Raw genomic sequence first — 18,571 nt, 5'->3', positions numbered from 1 at the left:
AATCTTTAAAGTTGTTTTGTGCACTGAGTCGACATTCATGGCTGAAAATGACATGTCTACTGGTTGCAAATACCAGCGTTAAGAATGAGGAGAAGAAGAGAAACCTGGCCGACCCTCAGTACAAACCTAAATTTTCATTTTTCGGCGATTGGATGGCGACCATTTCTGTCGTGTAAACTGCTCAGAAACCCCCTTATTGTCAATCTACCTAGGAAACCCATCCATCCTCTGAATGCTCTAGGTCTCTAGTTTGTGGCTGTAAAGTTTCATGAGGCTGTGATTATCCTAGAGGTCACCACAGATCATTTTATACACTAAGGTCAAATATCAAAAAAGTGGTCTCACTACATTGAAATGTCTCCTATGGGGACTAACATCATCACACATGAATACAGCTGAGCTCATTGGATCCACAAGAGTCTCAGCTTTACAGTGATACACAATTATATAATAAATTATAATATGTAATTCCAAGACTGTTTAGGGACCCCAGTATGCAGAAATATTCAAATACATAATTTTTAGAATAGGCGAAAATAACACTTTTATACTGCATGCATAAAACTGTATGTGATTATCATAAAGTGGGCATGTCTGTAAAGGAGAGACTCGTGGGTACCCATACAACCCATTTTCATTCACATATCTTGAGGTCAGAGGTCAAGGGATGACCATGCCAGTTTTTCCTCCCTAAAATTTAGCCCAACTTTGGAGTTTTTCTAGTTTCACATGATATCTATGGGGTGGCTGTGGCTCAGAGGGAAGAGCAGGTTGTCCACTAATCGGAAGGTCAGTGGTTCGATTCCCGGGTCACATGTTAATGTGTCCTTGAGCAAGGAGCAAGACACTTGACCCCAAATTGCCCAAAGGCATAACCATCAGTGTGTGAATGAGTATTTAGATTACCGGTAGATCTTGATGGAAAAAGTTGGCACCTTAGCATGGCAGCCTCTGCCATCAGTGTATGAATGTGTGTGTGAATGCTGACATGTAGTGTAAAGCGCTTTGAGTGGTCGGAAGATTAGAAAAGCGCTATATAAATGCTAGTCCATTTACCACCTAAAACTGAACCTGCTAGAGCCTCTGAAAGACAGTAAAGTCAGTTGGGATCGCCCAAGGGTTTCTTAGGGTTAAATCACGCTTTTGTACAGTTATAGTTACAGACTCTCTCTACACCGCCACACTCGTATTTTGATTAATTAATTCGCCATAAACAAAGTTAAAGATGAATTTGACTAATAGCAATATTTTTCGTTATTTTTTTCAAATTTTTCTATTGCTATATATCATGACAATATCCTTATAGGGAATTCTTTTGGCCACGATAATCATGTGGTGAAAATGTGATAGCGTGACAGCCATACTATCAACTTTACAGTGCAGGCTATATGGTAAAATCATGACAAACTGTGCGTTCCAATACCCATACTGCCATAGTATAAAAGAAAAAGATTTAGCATGTCCCAATACATAGTATGTCAATAAAGTATGCCAAAAATACCATGTTGTCCTACTACATGTGGGCGTATTTCCTGACCCACAATCCTTTGCGCAGAAGCTAGATGAGCAAGAGGGTCAAAGTTTAAGGTGCAATGTTATGACAAAGTAGTATGTCTCAATTATGTAATAGCATGTTTTAGATTACAGGCTGTAAATATTTCAAAGCATTTCTAGAAAAAAAATAATCTGTAGGATGTTAATTTTATTTTACATTTATAAATCTATTTTACTGTCTTTAACAGTGCGACTTTGCTTTAATACTTTAATACTGCATGCAACAGTAAGCACTTTGTAAGGGCAGCTGCAGTATGTAGTAAAAGTTAAAAGAAAAAGTATGTAATTTGGACCGTAGCCAATATTAACTTTACAGCTTGTCTCTGCTGCCTCCAAGTGGCCAAAGAAATTGGTTAATGTGGGTTTAGACCAGGGGTCAGCAACCTGCAGCTCCGGAGCCACATGTGGCTCTTTAACTCCTCTCCAGTGGCTCCCTGTGGATTTATAAAAAAAATTCGTGGAAATTAATAACTGTTTTTTGTTTACATTTTCATTTTTTATTTATCATTAATGTAGGTCTATGGTACGACGGTACGACGGAGTATTAGGGCCACATTGAGGAAAAAAAATAAATCTGAGATTTCGAAAATAAAGTCATAATATTACGAGAATAAAGTCATAGGTTTAAGAGAAAAAAAGTCGTAGTATTATGAGAATAAAGTCTTAATATATATATATATATATATATTTTTATATATATATATATATATATATATATATATATATAGTAATTTTACATGTTATTTAATTTTTTTCTCATAATGTTATGACTTTATTCTGGAAATCTCTGATTTTTTTCCCCCCTCAATCTGACCCTAATAATCCGTCGTACATTTACTCTTGGGCCCTCACTGTATTAGAATTATATACTATATACTTAGACTATAGGCTGTGTTACCTTCATCACAATGCTCAAATGTTTTGCGGTTCCAGACAGATTCTTTTTTTGCCTAAAATGTCTCTTTTGATAGTAAAGGTTGCTGACCCTAGTTTAGACCTACTGAACTGTAATTGATTGCATATCATTGAACTCAGAGCTCTGTATTGTCTTATTTGTAATTCATGTTGATTTTGGTGAAGCCAAAGACAATGACATGAAACCAGTCGAGGCCACTGTGGTAACTCTTGGTATAACCAACATATAACATTTGACTGTGCAGTTCTCACCATGGCGGTGAGGCACCTATATTTTGAATGAATCTCCTTTATTCATATTGTTTGTTTTCTGTCAGTTAGTTCCCATCTGAATGCAGTCTGCCTGTCTTCTACTGACTGGAAGGGAGCCGAGGCAAAATGAGGCCTCTCTGGAGCCTCTCTGAGGGCTGCTGCAGAAAACAACCCCGACACCAGTGTAAAAAAAAAAAAAGAGGCCGCGAAAAACATCATCATGAGATAAAAAATTGGCTTCCAAGAACCACAGAAATGAATGACCTTGTTATTGAGATGCTGGCTGATAAATATCTAACTTTGAATCTTGGTGTCACAAAGGACATAATGGCTGGCATGAGTGTGGAGCTGAAGTGCGAGGATATGGCCTCCATGGTTATTGATGCTGAGAACAGAGTGAGCACTGTGAATGAGGCGGCGCGGAGAATTGGCATGACTGAGAGGCTCGTTTCTCATCAGGCTCAAAAACACTTAGTGAGCGCTCATCAAAGAACAGGATGACCTTAGAGAGGAAGTGGAAAAGCCTCCATTCATCCAGCTGCATGGAGGACTGGCTGAGGTCAAGGAGCTTTCAGGAGAACCTGATGGAGAAGCTCCACAACTACATCTAATCATACAGTACAGAGACAATATGTTAACGCCACTGGTGACAGCTAACTTAAATTAAAATCCTCTTCACATAGTGCTGTTTTCCCTCAGGGGTCTGAGCCCTTTTTTTCCTATTACTGAGCCCTTGACTCTCTTAATATAATAACGTGTTTAAATTCAGTACTATAAGGCACAAGCAAGTAATTTTCTTTCAGCCCAACATTGAGTACTTATATGCATCCTGCAGTGATATCACATTATATCATAAAAAGTTATAAGAAGTCAAAAGAAAAAGTAAAATTTTAATGTTTCAACAATTCATAAATTTTCTAAAACAAACAATTATGTGCAAAAGTTGAATATCTTCACATTTGTAGCCCAGGGTCTTAGGTGAAAAAAAAATCCCAAAAATAAAGATTACACAGACAAACAGTACTATTTATATTTTTATCCCCAAAGAACCAACATTATTTCGCGTTCTCCGCCTTTTTGCTGACTTCCGCCAATGTCATTTTTTCCCTTTTTATAAACTTTATTAATATGTTTAATACAGTTGTAACACAGAGTATACATGTCCCATTTTTTTTCATTATAAAAATTGTAGTAAATATATTTCACAGTATAAAAAGATAAAAATTAAATAAGTTAATAACAAATAATAAAACATAGGGAAAGGAAAATAATAATAATAATAATAATAATAATAATAATAATAATAATAATAATAATAATAATAATGATAATAATAATGATAATAATAAATAAAAAATAAAAATAAAAAAACAATGTCAATGCCAATGTCTTTATGTAACTCAATATACAGCAGATAATTACCTTGATATATCTTGATATATCTATCATTATAAAAATTGTTGTAAATATATTTCACAGTATGAAAATATAAAAATAAAATACATTTTACAACAAATACCAAAATATAGGGAAAGGAAAATAATAATAATAATAATAATAATAATAACAATAATAATCACAATCATAATCATAATCATAATAACAATAATAATACATTAATAAATTAATAAATTATTAAATAGAAACAATGTCAGCGTCAATGTCTTTATGTAGCTCAATATACTTCCGATAATTACTTTTATATATCTATCTGCTCTTTGAAGGTTGTAAATCTGAGATGCAGCATTTTGCAGCATTCATTGTGCTTTATGTTTCACCACCTAATCACAGGAATCACACACAGCTGGTGATGATTGGAGAGGAGAGAGTCAACATGTCTGTCAGAAATCTCATTCACCAAAACAGTAACTTTAAAGAGTTGTTTGTATCGTCAGCATTAGATAAATAAGTACATAAAACATAGAAGTATGGCTTTTTTATGTTCCAAAAGTGTCCAGAAATAACAGTGTTTTTTGATGGATTACCAACCAAACCCCTAGATGGATCATAAGAACAAGTGACGGCTGAACGGGGGCTGCAGGTCGGTTTATAAAGTAAGTCACTACATACATCCTTTGCAGAGATATTATTAATTAAAAGTATGAAGTGAGTGCTTGAGGGTTTTAAGCATATGACTGATCAACTGCTTCTTAAAAATAATCAATTTGCACTTCACTCAATTGCAGATTTAGTTTTACTGAATACTTTTTAATGTTATCCAAAGACATGACACCAGAAGGCCGCATGCTTGTCAGGTCTAGTTAATGAATTATACGGCACAGTGCCTTGAAGGCATTTCTGTTAAAGGTTTACAGGTTGTGTCACAAGTTCATTCATCGAGTAAAACAGCAGTTTGTTCTACCAACAGCTTTTCTTCCTTAATTTATTCATTTGAAAAAGAGAGAAATGGTTGTTTACAGTATTAAATTAATAATCTTAAATAGCCGCAAATAGTTAATTACAACAACAAATACATTTGAACGTTGTATTGCACGTGCAAAATTAGTTTTTCAAGTTCATGCATTACAGTACATATGCATGTGTTTGTGTTATCTAAGCATGCAAGCCATCTGAATGTTGAGGTACTTATGGAAAACTATATTATTAAAGGTGCAGTATGTAGGATTTGGTGGCATCTAGTGGTGTGGTTGCAGATTGCAACCAACTGAGTACCCCTCCGATCAATCCTCCCTTTCCAAGACTGCGGTAACGTGAGCCACTGAGTGCAAAAATGTGTTCACGCCGTGCACCTCACTCAGAGGCCATCCTCACCATAATAACACTACTTTAGGAGCAGCAGAGGTCAGACAGCGGCCAGCGGAGTTTCCCAAGTGTGTCGGGGAACTACGGCCTAAATGTTACACACTGTTCCTTTAAATACTGTACATGTTGTTTCCATTTTGGTATTCAAACCAGCTCTCAACAGCCTGTGGAACTTTTACAGAAATAAATGTCTATATAACAGGCTCAACTGCATTTTATTCAAGTTGCTGGTGGTTTCCACAGTTCCTCAGTGGGTGGGGTGGGGCAGGTTTTACTGTAGGCAATATCTACCAAGAAGGGAACGATGGTCACATGTCCATGTTTATACCAGCCGCATGTTGTCATAATGTAAAATGTTTCCCTTTCTTACTTAAGTTATACCTTTGTGTGCTATTGCTACTAGAAGCTGAAACATACTGTACTGTATACACTCACCATTACAGGGGGCATAGACCTGAGCATACGTAATTCATCTATACCCTCCACACACCAATCATTAAGAAAGATTTACTAACAAAAAGCTTAGACCATGTATGTATTTCTGGGTTGCATTGAAATAAGAATAAATAGGAATATTTATAGCAAAATGTTTATATTTTTTAAAGTGTAAAATATCACTGTTTTGAATCTTGACTGAGTGAGCATTTAAGACCCCTTTCAAACTTTAGCCTATATCATTTCACACAGGAGCAATGAAGGTTAATTGGGTTTAAAACTAAGTGGTTATAAAGCCAAATTATAAAGCCTATAGAGAATCAGGTTGTAAAACAACAATTAGATTGCAGCCCTAAACGACACGGCAAAATACCCTTACCAAAAATATTTTTTTTCAAGTGTGCTATTAGTATACTTCTTTTAAACTTAAAATAAGACAGTATACTTCCAGTTCATGTACTTATCAGTGATATACTTAACAAAAGTATACATAAGTAAACTTGGCTCATACTGACAAGCATACAGAAAAGTCTAAGTATACTTGGCTTATTCTGACAAGGATACAGAAAAGTCTAAGTATACTCGGCTTATCGGCCTACTTGTACTTAATCTTTTGATCAAGATATACTTAAGAAAAGTAAAGTTAATTGTTCTTGCCTTATAAGCCTACAGAAAAGAATACTTGGCTTGTAGTTGTGCTTACTTTATGATAGAGTAGCCTATTAAAGTGTAATAGTCTGTAATGTTATTCGTCAAACTATATAGGCCTATAGGCTATTGATAGTGAAGTGCCATAACATTAAAAATATATATTTAAATTAAATAATTTTATCTTTTAATTAGCTGAAATTGTGAGGAATAGTTTGTTCAAAGGTTTACAGAGCTCACTCAGCAGAGACAACATTTCTGTTTGGCAGGATTATTGTTGAGCAGCATTACCACATACCTCTAACAGGAACAATGACACATCCGGTCTGAAAGTCTTCAAAATAAAAGTGCACTTTAGCCAAATTACAGGTCCCAATCATCTGTAATTACTATAAAGTGCACAATGTATTGTTCCTCTGTCCTGCTTCCATAATTCAATCTATTAAATTGCATGCCCTCAATTGTACAGTTGTGACACTTTAAGAAACAAGTGCTCAATATTTGCCTTTTAATTGCTGCTTCATAAATTAGGCCATGTTTAAAAATAGTGCCTACTAATAAAGAGACCTCATCTTTGCAGGAACATCATGGCCGGGCCTCAACAACTGTGACATGCAGAATATCAGTAAGTGATTCCTTTAATTGATCTCATGTATAATTTCCTGTATGAAATTACTAATTTAGTTCCACAAGTGAAGCAAGAAAGTACAAACTTGATAATATTGTAATTATTATAGTAGTAGCCTAGTTGTTATTTAGTGGTGGGAAATGAGTAAGTACATTTACTCAATGTTAAGAAGCCTACAGTTTTAAGGTACTTGTACTTGAGTCTTTCCGTCTTATTCTACTTCTACTCCAATACATTTTAGAGTGAAATATTGTCCTTATGCTGCCATATTCTGCATAATGAGTAGGCCTTACCTGGGTAGAAGAAGTACACAGATATATTACTTAAGTAAACATAGTAGCACCACAGTGTAAAAATACTCTGTTACAAGTAAAAGTCCTGAAGTAAAAGTACAAAAGTATTAGCATTGAAATATACTTGAGGTACTAAAAATAAAAGTATTAATTATGCAGAATGACCCATTTCAGAATAATAAATATCATATTTCCAGATTATAATTACTGATGCATTAATGTATTCATTACTTTAATGTTGCAGCTGGTAAAGGAGGAGCTAATCTGAATTGCTTTGTATACTGCTGGGTTGCTTAACCTTTAATTAAAATGTGTATTAATAATCTAAATCTGCAAAGTAACTAAAGGTGTGGAGTAAAAAGTACACTATTCACCTCTGAGATGTAAAGGAGTACAAGTATAAAGTAGCATAAAATGGAAACACAAGTACTGCAAAATTATACTTAAGAACAGTACTTGAGTAAATGTATTGAGTTACATTCCACCACTGCCTTCTTATGATACTTTGGGTACAATGTGTTGCTTTTTTGCTGTTTTCCATAAGTAACTATTTAGTGTTTATTATTTGTGTTGTATGCAGCTTTTATTCTGAAAACCTCGGATGGGAGTTTCATTCTCTCTCTCAGGCTCGTGCATGTCTCCGGTCTCTCCGGTGTGTCAGCAGCAGTCAGCTGTCTGTCTGTCTCTCTCTCTCTGGACCGGTCATGATGATGGTTCTGCTGCTGCTGCTCGGTGGTCTGGTGGTCTGTAGCCGGTCTGAGGTCGCTCCTCCGACCGTCAACATCAGTCTGGATGAGCACCCTGAGGTGCGCTGGGCTCCTCTCACCAAAGTCTTTGACGTGGACTACCTGCAGAAAGCTGCAGCAGAGGTCATTGAGTAAGTTTCACACTGACTGCAAAGCTGTTTTAATAAGAGTGATTCGTAAATAGACTATAATAGAAAACCAGGATTGCAATATAAACATTGTTAGGTAACTAACAGTCCACAGATTGCCTAGTTTCACTTTCCATTACATTATCAGTGGTGGTTAAACAGACTAGAGGAGAAGCAACTGTAATCATCAGGGGACAAAACCACAAATAGATAAACAAATAACTCTGTTAGCTAACATTAGGATTAGGGCTGTCGATCAAATGTTTAATCATGATTAATCTCATGATTGTCCGTATAAATATCTGTTCAAAATGTACCTTAAAGGGAGATTTGTCACGTATTTAACACTCTAAACAACATAAAAGTGGGCAAATCTGCTGCTTTATGCAAATGCATGTATATATTTATAATTGGAAATCAATTAGCAACACAAAACAATGACAAATATTGTCCAGAAACCCTCACAGGTACTGCATTTAGCATAAAGAAATATGCTCAAATCATAACATGGCAAACTGCAGCCCAACAGGCAACAACAGCTGTCAGTGTGTCAGTGTGCTGACTTGACTATGACTTGCCCCAAACTGCATGTGATTATCATAAAGTGGGCATGTCTGTAAAGGGGAGACTCGTGGGTACCCATAGAACCCATTTACATTCACATATCTTGATGTCAGAGGTCAAGGGACCCCTTTGAAAATGGACATGACGGTTTTTCCTCGCTAACAATTTAGTAAAATCTGGAGCATCATTTAAACTCCTTCCTAACAAGCAAGTATTGTATCAAAGGATTCTTAAGTTTTTTTTCTAGTTTTATATGATGCCATTTTCACTCTAGCTTTAAAACTGAGAAAAAAAAAAAGTTAATGCGTTAATTTTGTCAGCCTTAATACTAATATATATTAACTTAATATTAACACATTATGTCAGCAGTGGTGGAATGTAGCTAACTACATTTACTCAAGTATTGTACTTATGTACAAATTCATGGTACCTGTACTTTACTTGAATTTTTTACATTTTCTGTTACTGTATACTTCTACTTCTAGGTGGATATTGCACTTTTTATTCCACTATTTATTTTCAGATTAGTTTTTCATCCCTTTCATTCCTTTGTGTGTTTGTGTGTATGTGTTTTTCTGACACCATGAAAAGTTGACTTTTTAGAAATACTTGGTTTTCACTGGACAGCAACGCTACAAACATATGATGATCTTATAGAATATGATGCATTTCTGTAGATTACACTACCCAGAACAGGATATAAAGGAGGCAAAAACATCTACAGCAGTAACACATACATTAATGCAGCAGTAATATTAATCCAGAAACATAATACATTTTAACATTTTACTGCACAATCAATACTTCTACTTTACTTTAACTACATTTTGCTGATAATACTTACAGACTTTTACTAAAGTAAGGTTTCAAATGCAGGACTTTTACTTGTAACAGAGTATTTTCACAGTGTGGTATTAGTACTTTTATTGCAGTAAAGTAAAATGTCAGCCTTGAATCAGCAGTTGTGTTATTGTGTGTATCTTCCAGTAGTAGTAGCGCTGACACAGACATGTTTTTCTTCTTCTTTTTTTTTGCTGTTGTCTGCAGCACTACAGTTCCAAAATGGGTTCATCATGCCATTAAACCTATTGTGAAGTCCTTGGAAAAGTACCTTCCTCAGCCGTACGCCGGGGAGATCCGTGGCCTGGCCTCGTACCTTGGAGGAAACATTTCAGACGTCATCATTCTCAACTTTGCCTATGAAATATCTGCGTATGTATGATTTTAAATCACAGTTATAACAGGAACTTGTGCACAAAGCAGAACGAGACACACAATGTCTAACAAGTATGCAGGATTAAAGGTCCTGACACAGCAAGCCGACCGTCGGCCTTTGGACAGTTTGGGATCGTCGGTTAGCCACTGTCAGCCTAGTTTTTGCAGTGTGTCCCGCGCCTTCGGCTCTAGTCTGCCCGTGTCAGAGGCTGATTCAGCATGTTGAATCTGCGGTGGAGCTCATTGGTGAAAGATATCACTCTGATTGGCTGTTCAGCTTAAGCGAATCAGTGCACGAAAAGAGAAACGGAAGTGAGGAAAGCAAGCCAACGAGTAAAGTCAAGAGGAAAAACACAGAAGGCTCTTGTCATTTTTCATCTTCATCTCATCTGATCATTCCAACACACCGATATTTTCGCAATAACAAACGCGGCTTTGTTTCATGTACGTATCATAACGGCTTGTATAGAGTGCTCCAGGGATGACATATCTTTGTAGCCATCAACCTGGTTCCCTCGACAAAAAGCAAATGAGATTTTTCTAATAAACTCTGTGGCAAACAAACGTTTATGATATTTACAAGTTTTGTTCAGCAACATAATCTCCACAAATTAAACACCACTTTAGGATTTTTGAAGTGTAAACGCAATCGCCAGAAGTAAAAAGCTAACGTTAGGCTATAAACAAACTACACCGCGGTCGCATGAACCTAAGGATACACAACGAGGCTGTAAAGGCGGAAGAGTCGGCGTGATGACGTTTAGTAGTCTCATTTAGCTACTTGTTAGCAACCACATTTTTTAAAGACACATAAAGGCTTCAAAATTCACGAGTGGGATATTTATTGATGTATTTTATATTGTAGAACAAACTGTTAAAATCTCTTCAGCTTGTGTTAACCGCAGACCTTATTTCAGGCGTCTAACTAAAAACCCATTGACATCCAGACGAGAGAACCAGAAGTGCTAAAATGCGAACTCATTTCTGGGTTTTAGGACTCATTCCTGTAGCACTCTATATTCGCAATCCTCTGTCTTCCGGTTTCCCTTTCTGAATGACGAATACAGACTATTGCTACCTGCTGATGTGGAGATTTATTTCATCTCACGGAGGTGCAGAACATACATGCTAACTGACCGTCGGCTGTAGTCTTTGCAGTGTGTTCGAGTGCAACTTGTCGGCCAAGACAGAGACGACATGAGGCGACGCAACAGTCGGCCTTCATCGCCGCTAGTTCTTTGATGTCCGTTTGGTGTGTCTGGGCCTTAAAGTGAACGGCCTCTCATGCATGCAAACAAACTTTATGCTTTCTTAGATTCTGCACCAGCATCGTAGCTCAGGACAAAAATGGGAACGTGTTCCACGGCAGGAACCTTGATTATCCACATCCTATTCTGAGGAATATGACTATGAATGTAATTTTCTACAAGAACGGAAAGGTACAGTATGTATTCATATCATTTAAAAACTAAACAACTGTCCTTGCATAACGATGAGGTGGCAAAGGATACAATTCTGTCGCTGTCTATTTGATGCACGCATTCAGGAGGCATACCGTGGAACTTCATTTGCTGGCTACGTTGGCCTGTGGACGGGACAGAGTCCGAACAAGTTTACCGTGTCTGGCGACCAGCGAGGTAACACCACACTTATCAGCTGTCACGTTTGTCAACAAATGTTGCAATATTCAGATTCCATTGTTCCTTTTTGTTTTCATTCCTGTGTGTGTGATCATCAGGAAGTGAACACTGGTACAACTGGTGGAAGAATGTGGTGTCTGCTGTCATCTTTCACAGATCCCCAGTCAGCTGGCTGGTGAGGGAGGTGAGTGAATAAGTTACATAAGTTTAGTATGAGGAAGTTTACCGTATGAGGAAGTGAAATTTAGACTTCAAATGGTGTGCAACCCACGCAGACTCTGGAGGAAGCAGAGAACTTTCAGGATGCAGTGATGCGTCTCGCCAAGATCCCCATCATCACTGGGGTGTATTACATCGTGGGCGGGGTGCGAGCAGGGGAGGGCGCCGTCATCACCAGAGATCGAACGGGCCCCGCTGATATCTGGCCCCTGGAACCCGTGAATGGAGGGTAGGCGAAATAAACGATCTGAGGAGAATCTGGTAAGGTGTGTGTTGAGTGTGACTGCAAATAACAACATAACATTGTGTGTTCCTGTTTTAGCTGGTTCAGAGTGGAGACGAACTTTGACCACTGGCTTCCGCCTCCAGCTCACGACCATCGAAGGTGAGTCATCTCAGGCGATGAATACTTCCACAATATCGTTGCTGTTCCTGTTATTATGCTGTTGTTATGTGTTCATTTTGTAGAGACGCAGCCAACAAAGCACTAAATGCTACCGGCCAAGATAACATCAACATGGAAACACTTTATCAGGCAAGTCTGGACCAAAACATCAATATTTCAGGGGGACCAAAGTAAATGTGATACTGAGGAGATTGTATACTGGAATAAGATAAGATATTTAGTCCCACAGTGGGGAAATTTGCAATAAACAAACAAATAGCTTACGCACTAATTTATCGCACAGTTACGTTTCAAGCAGAACTGCTCTTCATCCAACTCAAGTTGCAACGTTTTGTTGTAACTGTGCAATAAATTACTTGTTAATGTAAACATGTTCTAGTAGAAACATAAAAACAAGTATATATCTGAAAATGAGCACGATATGGGACCTTTTTAAGATATGAAAAATATTGAATCATGTTACTATTCTCACTCATTTTAGCCCGAAATAGATTACAAAAAGGCCCCCGAAGCACTTAAAAATATGAAACTCAACTGTATAGGCCCACTATTTACTGTAGTTCTACTTCAGAGGAAAACATTGTAGTTATGGACTGTTTTCCTGCAGTGTGTTTTACTCCCGACCGCACCCGCAAACATTCTGTAAATAAATCTGGCAATAACAAGTATGTCAGTATCACATAGTGATATTTGTGTTTTGGTAAAATAGCGCCCTCCCCGCCGGTGCATTAGTATCAGTTCAGGTGGAAAGTGGTACTGCAGCGCGGGAGACAGCGAAAGCCTTCCAAAACAAAAACCCACAAAATGATAATAAATTCAGATTCTGTGAGAAGATGACGAGGGGGAAGGGCTGCTAAAATCAGGAAGACACCACAGTAACTGTAGAAAGCCCAAACAAGTTAACAATACTTAAACACGTGCTCTTTGCTGGATTATGTTCTTTGCCGAATTACAGACGGATCCTGCAAAGAAGGTGAATCTAATTGTATCGGTACATTTGGTCGGTAATTAGAGCCGCGTTGTCATTTCTTTGAACGCTCTGCTGATACAGACAGTTTAAACTTTATTAATATTGAATGTGTCGCATGTCCAAATTGCACCAAATTTAGACAAAGCACTCCATGGGGTGCCCAGAAATACACCTGCCAAGTGTGAAGTCGATCGGATGAATGGTTCTTGAGAGATGCAAAGAACATACAAAAAGACAGAAGGACAGACGGACAGAGATTCCTTGCAGTTTGCAAGCTATTTATTTGTTTATTCTATGATCTGCTAACTTTAAACTCATCACGTGCCCTTTTTTTTGGACATGTGCCTCTGAGAGATTGTGTACTGAAAGTCAGCGATGACGTATGGATCTCTAATCTAGTCTCGCCCTACAGGTCCTGTCGCTGTTTCCAGTGTGTAACGGGTAAGGAGAACGCTGTCTGTTCATTGTGCTCTCTTTTTTTGTTTCAAGGAATCACATGACTGTGCAGCCGTGTTCATACCACTTACTATCTGTTCCCTTTGCCCCACTTCTGCAATAACGTCAGTAGGCTTTTGTTTGACCCCATCAGCCTTCAGCACATAGCAAGGACCATATAGAACAGCTATAGCTGAGCTCAGTGAAAACACTGAAGGGTTAACACACAGAAATAGAATATAGGAGTAGAACAGATATTCCCATTCAAATCAACGTAGCAGGATGGTCAGAGCGGCGGCCATTATTATGTGTACCGTTGCCGTAACGACCTTTGTAGCGAGCTGACTTCCGTATTGCACCAAATGACTTTTCAAGTGATTTCATTGTCGCAGATAATATTTCCAATTTTGGAATAAAATCACAATCGTTTAGCTAGAGTTTAATAAGTTTAATATTATCGGAAGTTCAATGACGCGAAAATTGTCAACAACCAATCGGTGCGCTCTCTCTAGCATCAAACAGGAAGCAGCAAATGGGGTAGAAAGTAAACATGGAGAAACTGGTGGAGTTGTGGAATGAACAAGAGTGCCTCTTTGACGTGTCCTCCCATTTGTACCACAAAAGAAAGTGGACAGAAATTGCTGCAGCTCTCGAAATTCCCAGTGAGTGTGCTATATGCTACAGCTGTCCATTTCTTTCTAAGCATCTGCTCTCTTCCCGGCGAACTACGACAACATTTTACGGCCCCACTGACGCGTGTTCTGTTGTCACCATAACAACTAACAGCCGCTATTTTCTTTTTCCCTCGGCAAACAGTTCAATGACCCTTCTACTCCTATTCTATTTCTATGGTTTAACATTTTAGGTGCACAAATTATTATTGATATGCTTATTAATTATATTTGTAAGGAAGCTTTACGTGATTTAATAGTTTATGCATTGCATTGTGTTTGATCTATTGTCTACTGTGTTGATGATCCACAGAGGTACTGTTTACACAACAGTAATGAGTGCAGCAACCCCTGAGAAGTACAATTCACTCGTCAGGCCGCAGGTAATTACATCTTTCACAACTACATCTTAAATGCATGTCACTGAAAATGAGACTCTCTCACACTCATCTCTCTCTCTCGATCTCTTTCCAGGGCTGCCTACCGTGATGGGCCGTGAGCCGTCAACAACGCAATGATTTTTTTGCTTGAGTGTCTGAACTACATAACGTGGCTACATGCAGATTCATGATCATGTGGAGATTAATATAATCAACGACGTTAGAAGGGAATTGGACTGAACCATTATTAGGGTGCTTTTCTGCCTCTAATAAAAATGTTATGATCAGTTTTGTCACCTTATGTGCCTGCAATTTATATGTCAAGCTTAATAAAATGTTGCTTTTACTTTAATGATTGCGATCATCTGGAGTCATCTGAAGAAGGGTTGATTGGTTGATTGGTTTTGGAAGTCAGCATAGTAGTCTCACAGACAGGCTGGTTCATTCTGACACCGTCTCCTGGCCGTCTAATCAATCTACAGGCTGTGGCCACTCTGCACAATGTTCTAACTCGTCAGACACCAAGTATTTTACACCTCCACATACTGGTGAAAAATACACCATAAAATCCTTCATAAACTGCAGCAGCACATGTGTTGTCTACATGCTGAAATGTCCATGTAGTCTTGTTTGTGTTGGACGACACTGCAATCTGACACTGCAATCTGTTAACAAAACAGGGATATTGCTCATCTCTATGTTAAAATGCTAAATATGGCTCTGCAGCGTCATTAAAGTTCTGGGGAATAGAAACAATGTCGCCCTCTCCTGGAGGTGGGGATATTATCAACTCACTGCTCTGCAGAGAAACATATTGGATTCGTACTCTAACACAGTTGAGCAGGGGTGGGAGGAAAATTCAATACAGCACAGTATTGCGATATTTTGCGTGGCAATATTGTATCGATACACAGATGTCAAGTATACATCTTTCATTATATAAACTGTTAACCTCTTAACAATGCGACGGACACTATTCTGTCTTTCAGAGGTTGTAGCAGGCTCAGTCTTAAAGCAAGTAAAGGTAAGGAATCGATTTGTACCAACCATGTCATGTTAGCTTGTCGGGTAGAATGCTAAATAACCCTCGTAACTTGCGCTAAATTTTGGTGAGGAAAAACTGGCATGGCCATTTTCAAAGAGGTCCCTTGACCTCTGACCTCAAGATATGTGAATGAAAACTCTAAGATGAACAGAGATAAAACAGATGTAGATAAACTGCATAATTTGCAGTTTGAAAAAGGTAATAAATCACAATATATCTTATTGCAATACTCAACATATCGCAAAATATTAAAATTGCAATAAGATCGTATGGTGACTTAAGTATCGTGATAATCTCGACTCGTTGGGCCTCTGGTGATTCTCCCCCCCACAGTTCAGCCCTTTGCCCTAAATGAAGAACTGGATTTTTCATGGTTTAATTTATATACACCTGATGGATGTAATACTTGTACTTTTTGTACTTCTATCTTAAGAGATATCCATGTTCTTTTGAGTCTGATGATTATTTTTGAGTCAGTGATTATAGTGCATGGGATGCAGTGGTGGAATAACTAAAAGTCAAAATTTTAGGTACTTGAATTTATTTCCTTTTTTTTAAAGTTATTTTTTTGGGGGCATTTTCCATTTTTATTGAGGACAGTGGATAGAGTCTTGAAAGGGGGGAGAGAGAGAGAGTGGATGCGGAAAGGGCCACAGGCCGGATTCGAACCCGGGCCGCCGCAATCAGGACCAAGCCTTAATACATGGACGCCCGCTCTACCAACTGAGCTAACCCAGGCGCCCTTATTTACTTTTTTAATAATTTTGTACTTTTGTTTGGACAAAACAAGCATTGTAATGTCACCTTGGGCTGTGAGAACTTGTGATGGCATTTCTCACTATTTTTTTATTTTTTTGCAAACCGAACAATTAAACACACACATTTAAAAATAAATATAAAATAAATAAAAAAGAATGCAAAAATAAATTAAAAAATAAATGCAAATATAAATAAATGCAAAAATAATTAAATAATTTTTAAAAAGAAAAAAAAAATACATACGTAAATAAATAAAAGGGAAAATTAAACACAAGTAAATACATAATGGAATTAATACAAAGATAAATAAAGAAGCAAATTAAAACAGAAACATCCATTTGGGTCATATTTTATCAATTAATTAATGGCTACATTTATTTTTAATATTATTTTATTATTTATTCATTTATTTTTTATTTTGGCAACTTCCATCCTCCATAATAGTAGGCCGACTTCCTCCACCACTGATGGGGTGTGGCACTATGGCTACTCCCACCTTTGGAGCCATTATCCAATAGATCTGCAATCCAGTTCAACCAATTACCCAATAGGGTAAGAAATGCACTCCTGGTGGGTTGATTATTTATGTGTTTGTCTTTGACCACTTTTGACTCTAATGAAGACACTAATCTTGAAACGTTAGTGTTTTTCCACAATTAAAGGCTGCAAAGTCCCTTTTTTCTCTGGGAAGTTTGCTGTCCAGACACTTGATTCAGCTTCATGCTGCTGGAAGATGCGAGGAGAAGCCTGCAGGTTAGTAACCATCTAAAAACACTAACTTGTCCTCAAAAAAGTTGAATGTAATTTAATAAGATAAGATGAACCTTTATTAATCCCCAGAGGGAAATTCAGGTGTCAAAGCAGCAACATCAGCAAACAGAGTGAAACACAGGAGAGGTAAAGGTATACAAAAATTATAAAAACAATAATAGATATAAAAGATACAGAGTGAATGGATGAAAATAGTGTGTACAGTTCGTCAATAAATAAATGTAGTATGTGCAATAAATAAATGGAATATGTACATATGTGCAGTCTATAAAGTGGTATATAGGATGTATAGTGTAAAGTAAGTGTATATAGGATATATAGTGTAAAGTAAGTGTACTGTATATAGGAGGTATAGTGTAAAGTAAGTGGTATATAGGAGGTATAGTATAAAGTAAGTGTACTGTATATAGGATGTATAGTGTAAAGTAAGTGGTATATAGGATGTATATTGTAAAGTAAGTGTATATAGGATGTATAGTGTAAAGTAAGTGTATATAGGATGTATAGTGTAAAGTAAGTGGTATATAGGATGTATATTGTAAAGTAAGTGTATATAGGATGTATATTGTAAAGTAAGTGTATATAGGATGTATAGTGTAAAGTAAGTGGTATATAGGATGTATATTGTAAAGTAAGTGTATATAGGATGTATATTGTAAAGTAAGTGTATATAGGATGTATAGTGTAAAGTAAGTGTATATAGGATGTATAGTGTAAAGTAAGTGTATATAGGATGTATAGTGTAAAGTAAGTGTATATATGATGTATAGTGTAAAGTAAGTGGTATATAGGATATATAGTGTAAAGTAAGTGTACTGTATATAGGATGTATAGTGTAAAGTAAGTGGTGTATAGGATGTATATTGTAAAGTAAGTGCATATAGGATGTATAGTGTAAAGTAAGTGTATATAGGATGTATATTGTAAAGTAAGTGTATATAGGATGTATAGTGTAAAGTAAGTGTATATAGGATGTATAGTGTAAAGTAAGTGTACTGTATATAGGATGTATAGTGTAAAGTAAGTGGTGTATAGGATGTATATTGTAAAGTAAGTGTATATAGGATGTATAGTGTAAAGTAAGTGTATATAGGATGTATAGTGTAAAGTAAGTGGTATATAGGATGTATATTG

At 37.0% G+C, this 18,571-nt stretch overlaps 2 protein-coding genes across 2 annotated transcripts in view; both read left to right on the top strand.

Annotated features, from left to right (window-relative positions):
* The first annotated feature begins 7,155 nt into the window (after nt 1-7,155).
* LOC119496847 (N-acylethanolamine-hydrolyzing acid amidase-like) lies at nt 7,156-15,214 on the top strand. The gene is made up of 12 exons (XM_037784454.1): nt 7,156-7,192; nt 8,069-8,365; nt 9,974-10,138; nt 11,457-11,580; nt 11,688-11,778; nt 11,880-11,965; nt 12,057-12,229; nt 12,323-12,385; nt 12,469-12,535; nt 13,789-13,817; nt 14,796-14,865; nt 14,957-15,214. Exons 2-12 carry the CDS (start codon nt 8,193-8,195, stop codon nt 14,969-14,971), a joined length of 1,056 nt encoding a protein of 351 aa, XP_037640382.1. The 5' UTR covers nt 7,156-7,192; nt 8,069-8,192; the 3' UTR covers nt 14,972-15,214.
* A 1,995-nt stretch (nt 15,215-17,209) lies between these two features.
* sema3fb (sema domain, immunoglobulin domain (Ig), short basic domain, secreted, (semaphorin) 3Fb) overlaps nt 17,210-18,571 on the top strand; it is a 185,915-nt gene continuing 184,553 nt past the window's right edge. The window contains exon 1 of the mRNA XM_037764608.1: nt 17,210-17,419. The gene's annotated coding sequence lies outside the window, so the exon portion shown is untranslated. The remainder of the gene's footprint in view (nt 17,420-18,571) is intronic.

The sequence above is a fragment of the Sebastes umbrosus genome, chromosome 1 (assembly GCF_015220745.1).
Source record: "Sebastes umbrosus isolate fSebUmb1 chromosome 1, fSebUmb1.pri, whole genome shotgun sequence".
NCBI lineage: Eukaryota > Metazoa > Chordata > Actinopteri > Perciformes > Sebastidae > Sebastes > Sebastes umbrosus.
Note: the sequence above shows the minus strand (reverse complement) of the source record. Positions and strands in the feature narration are given on the sequence as shown.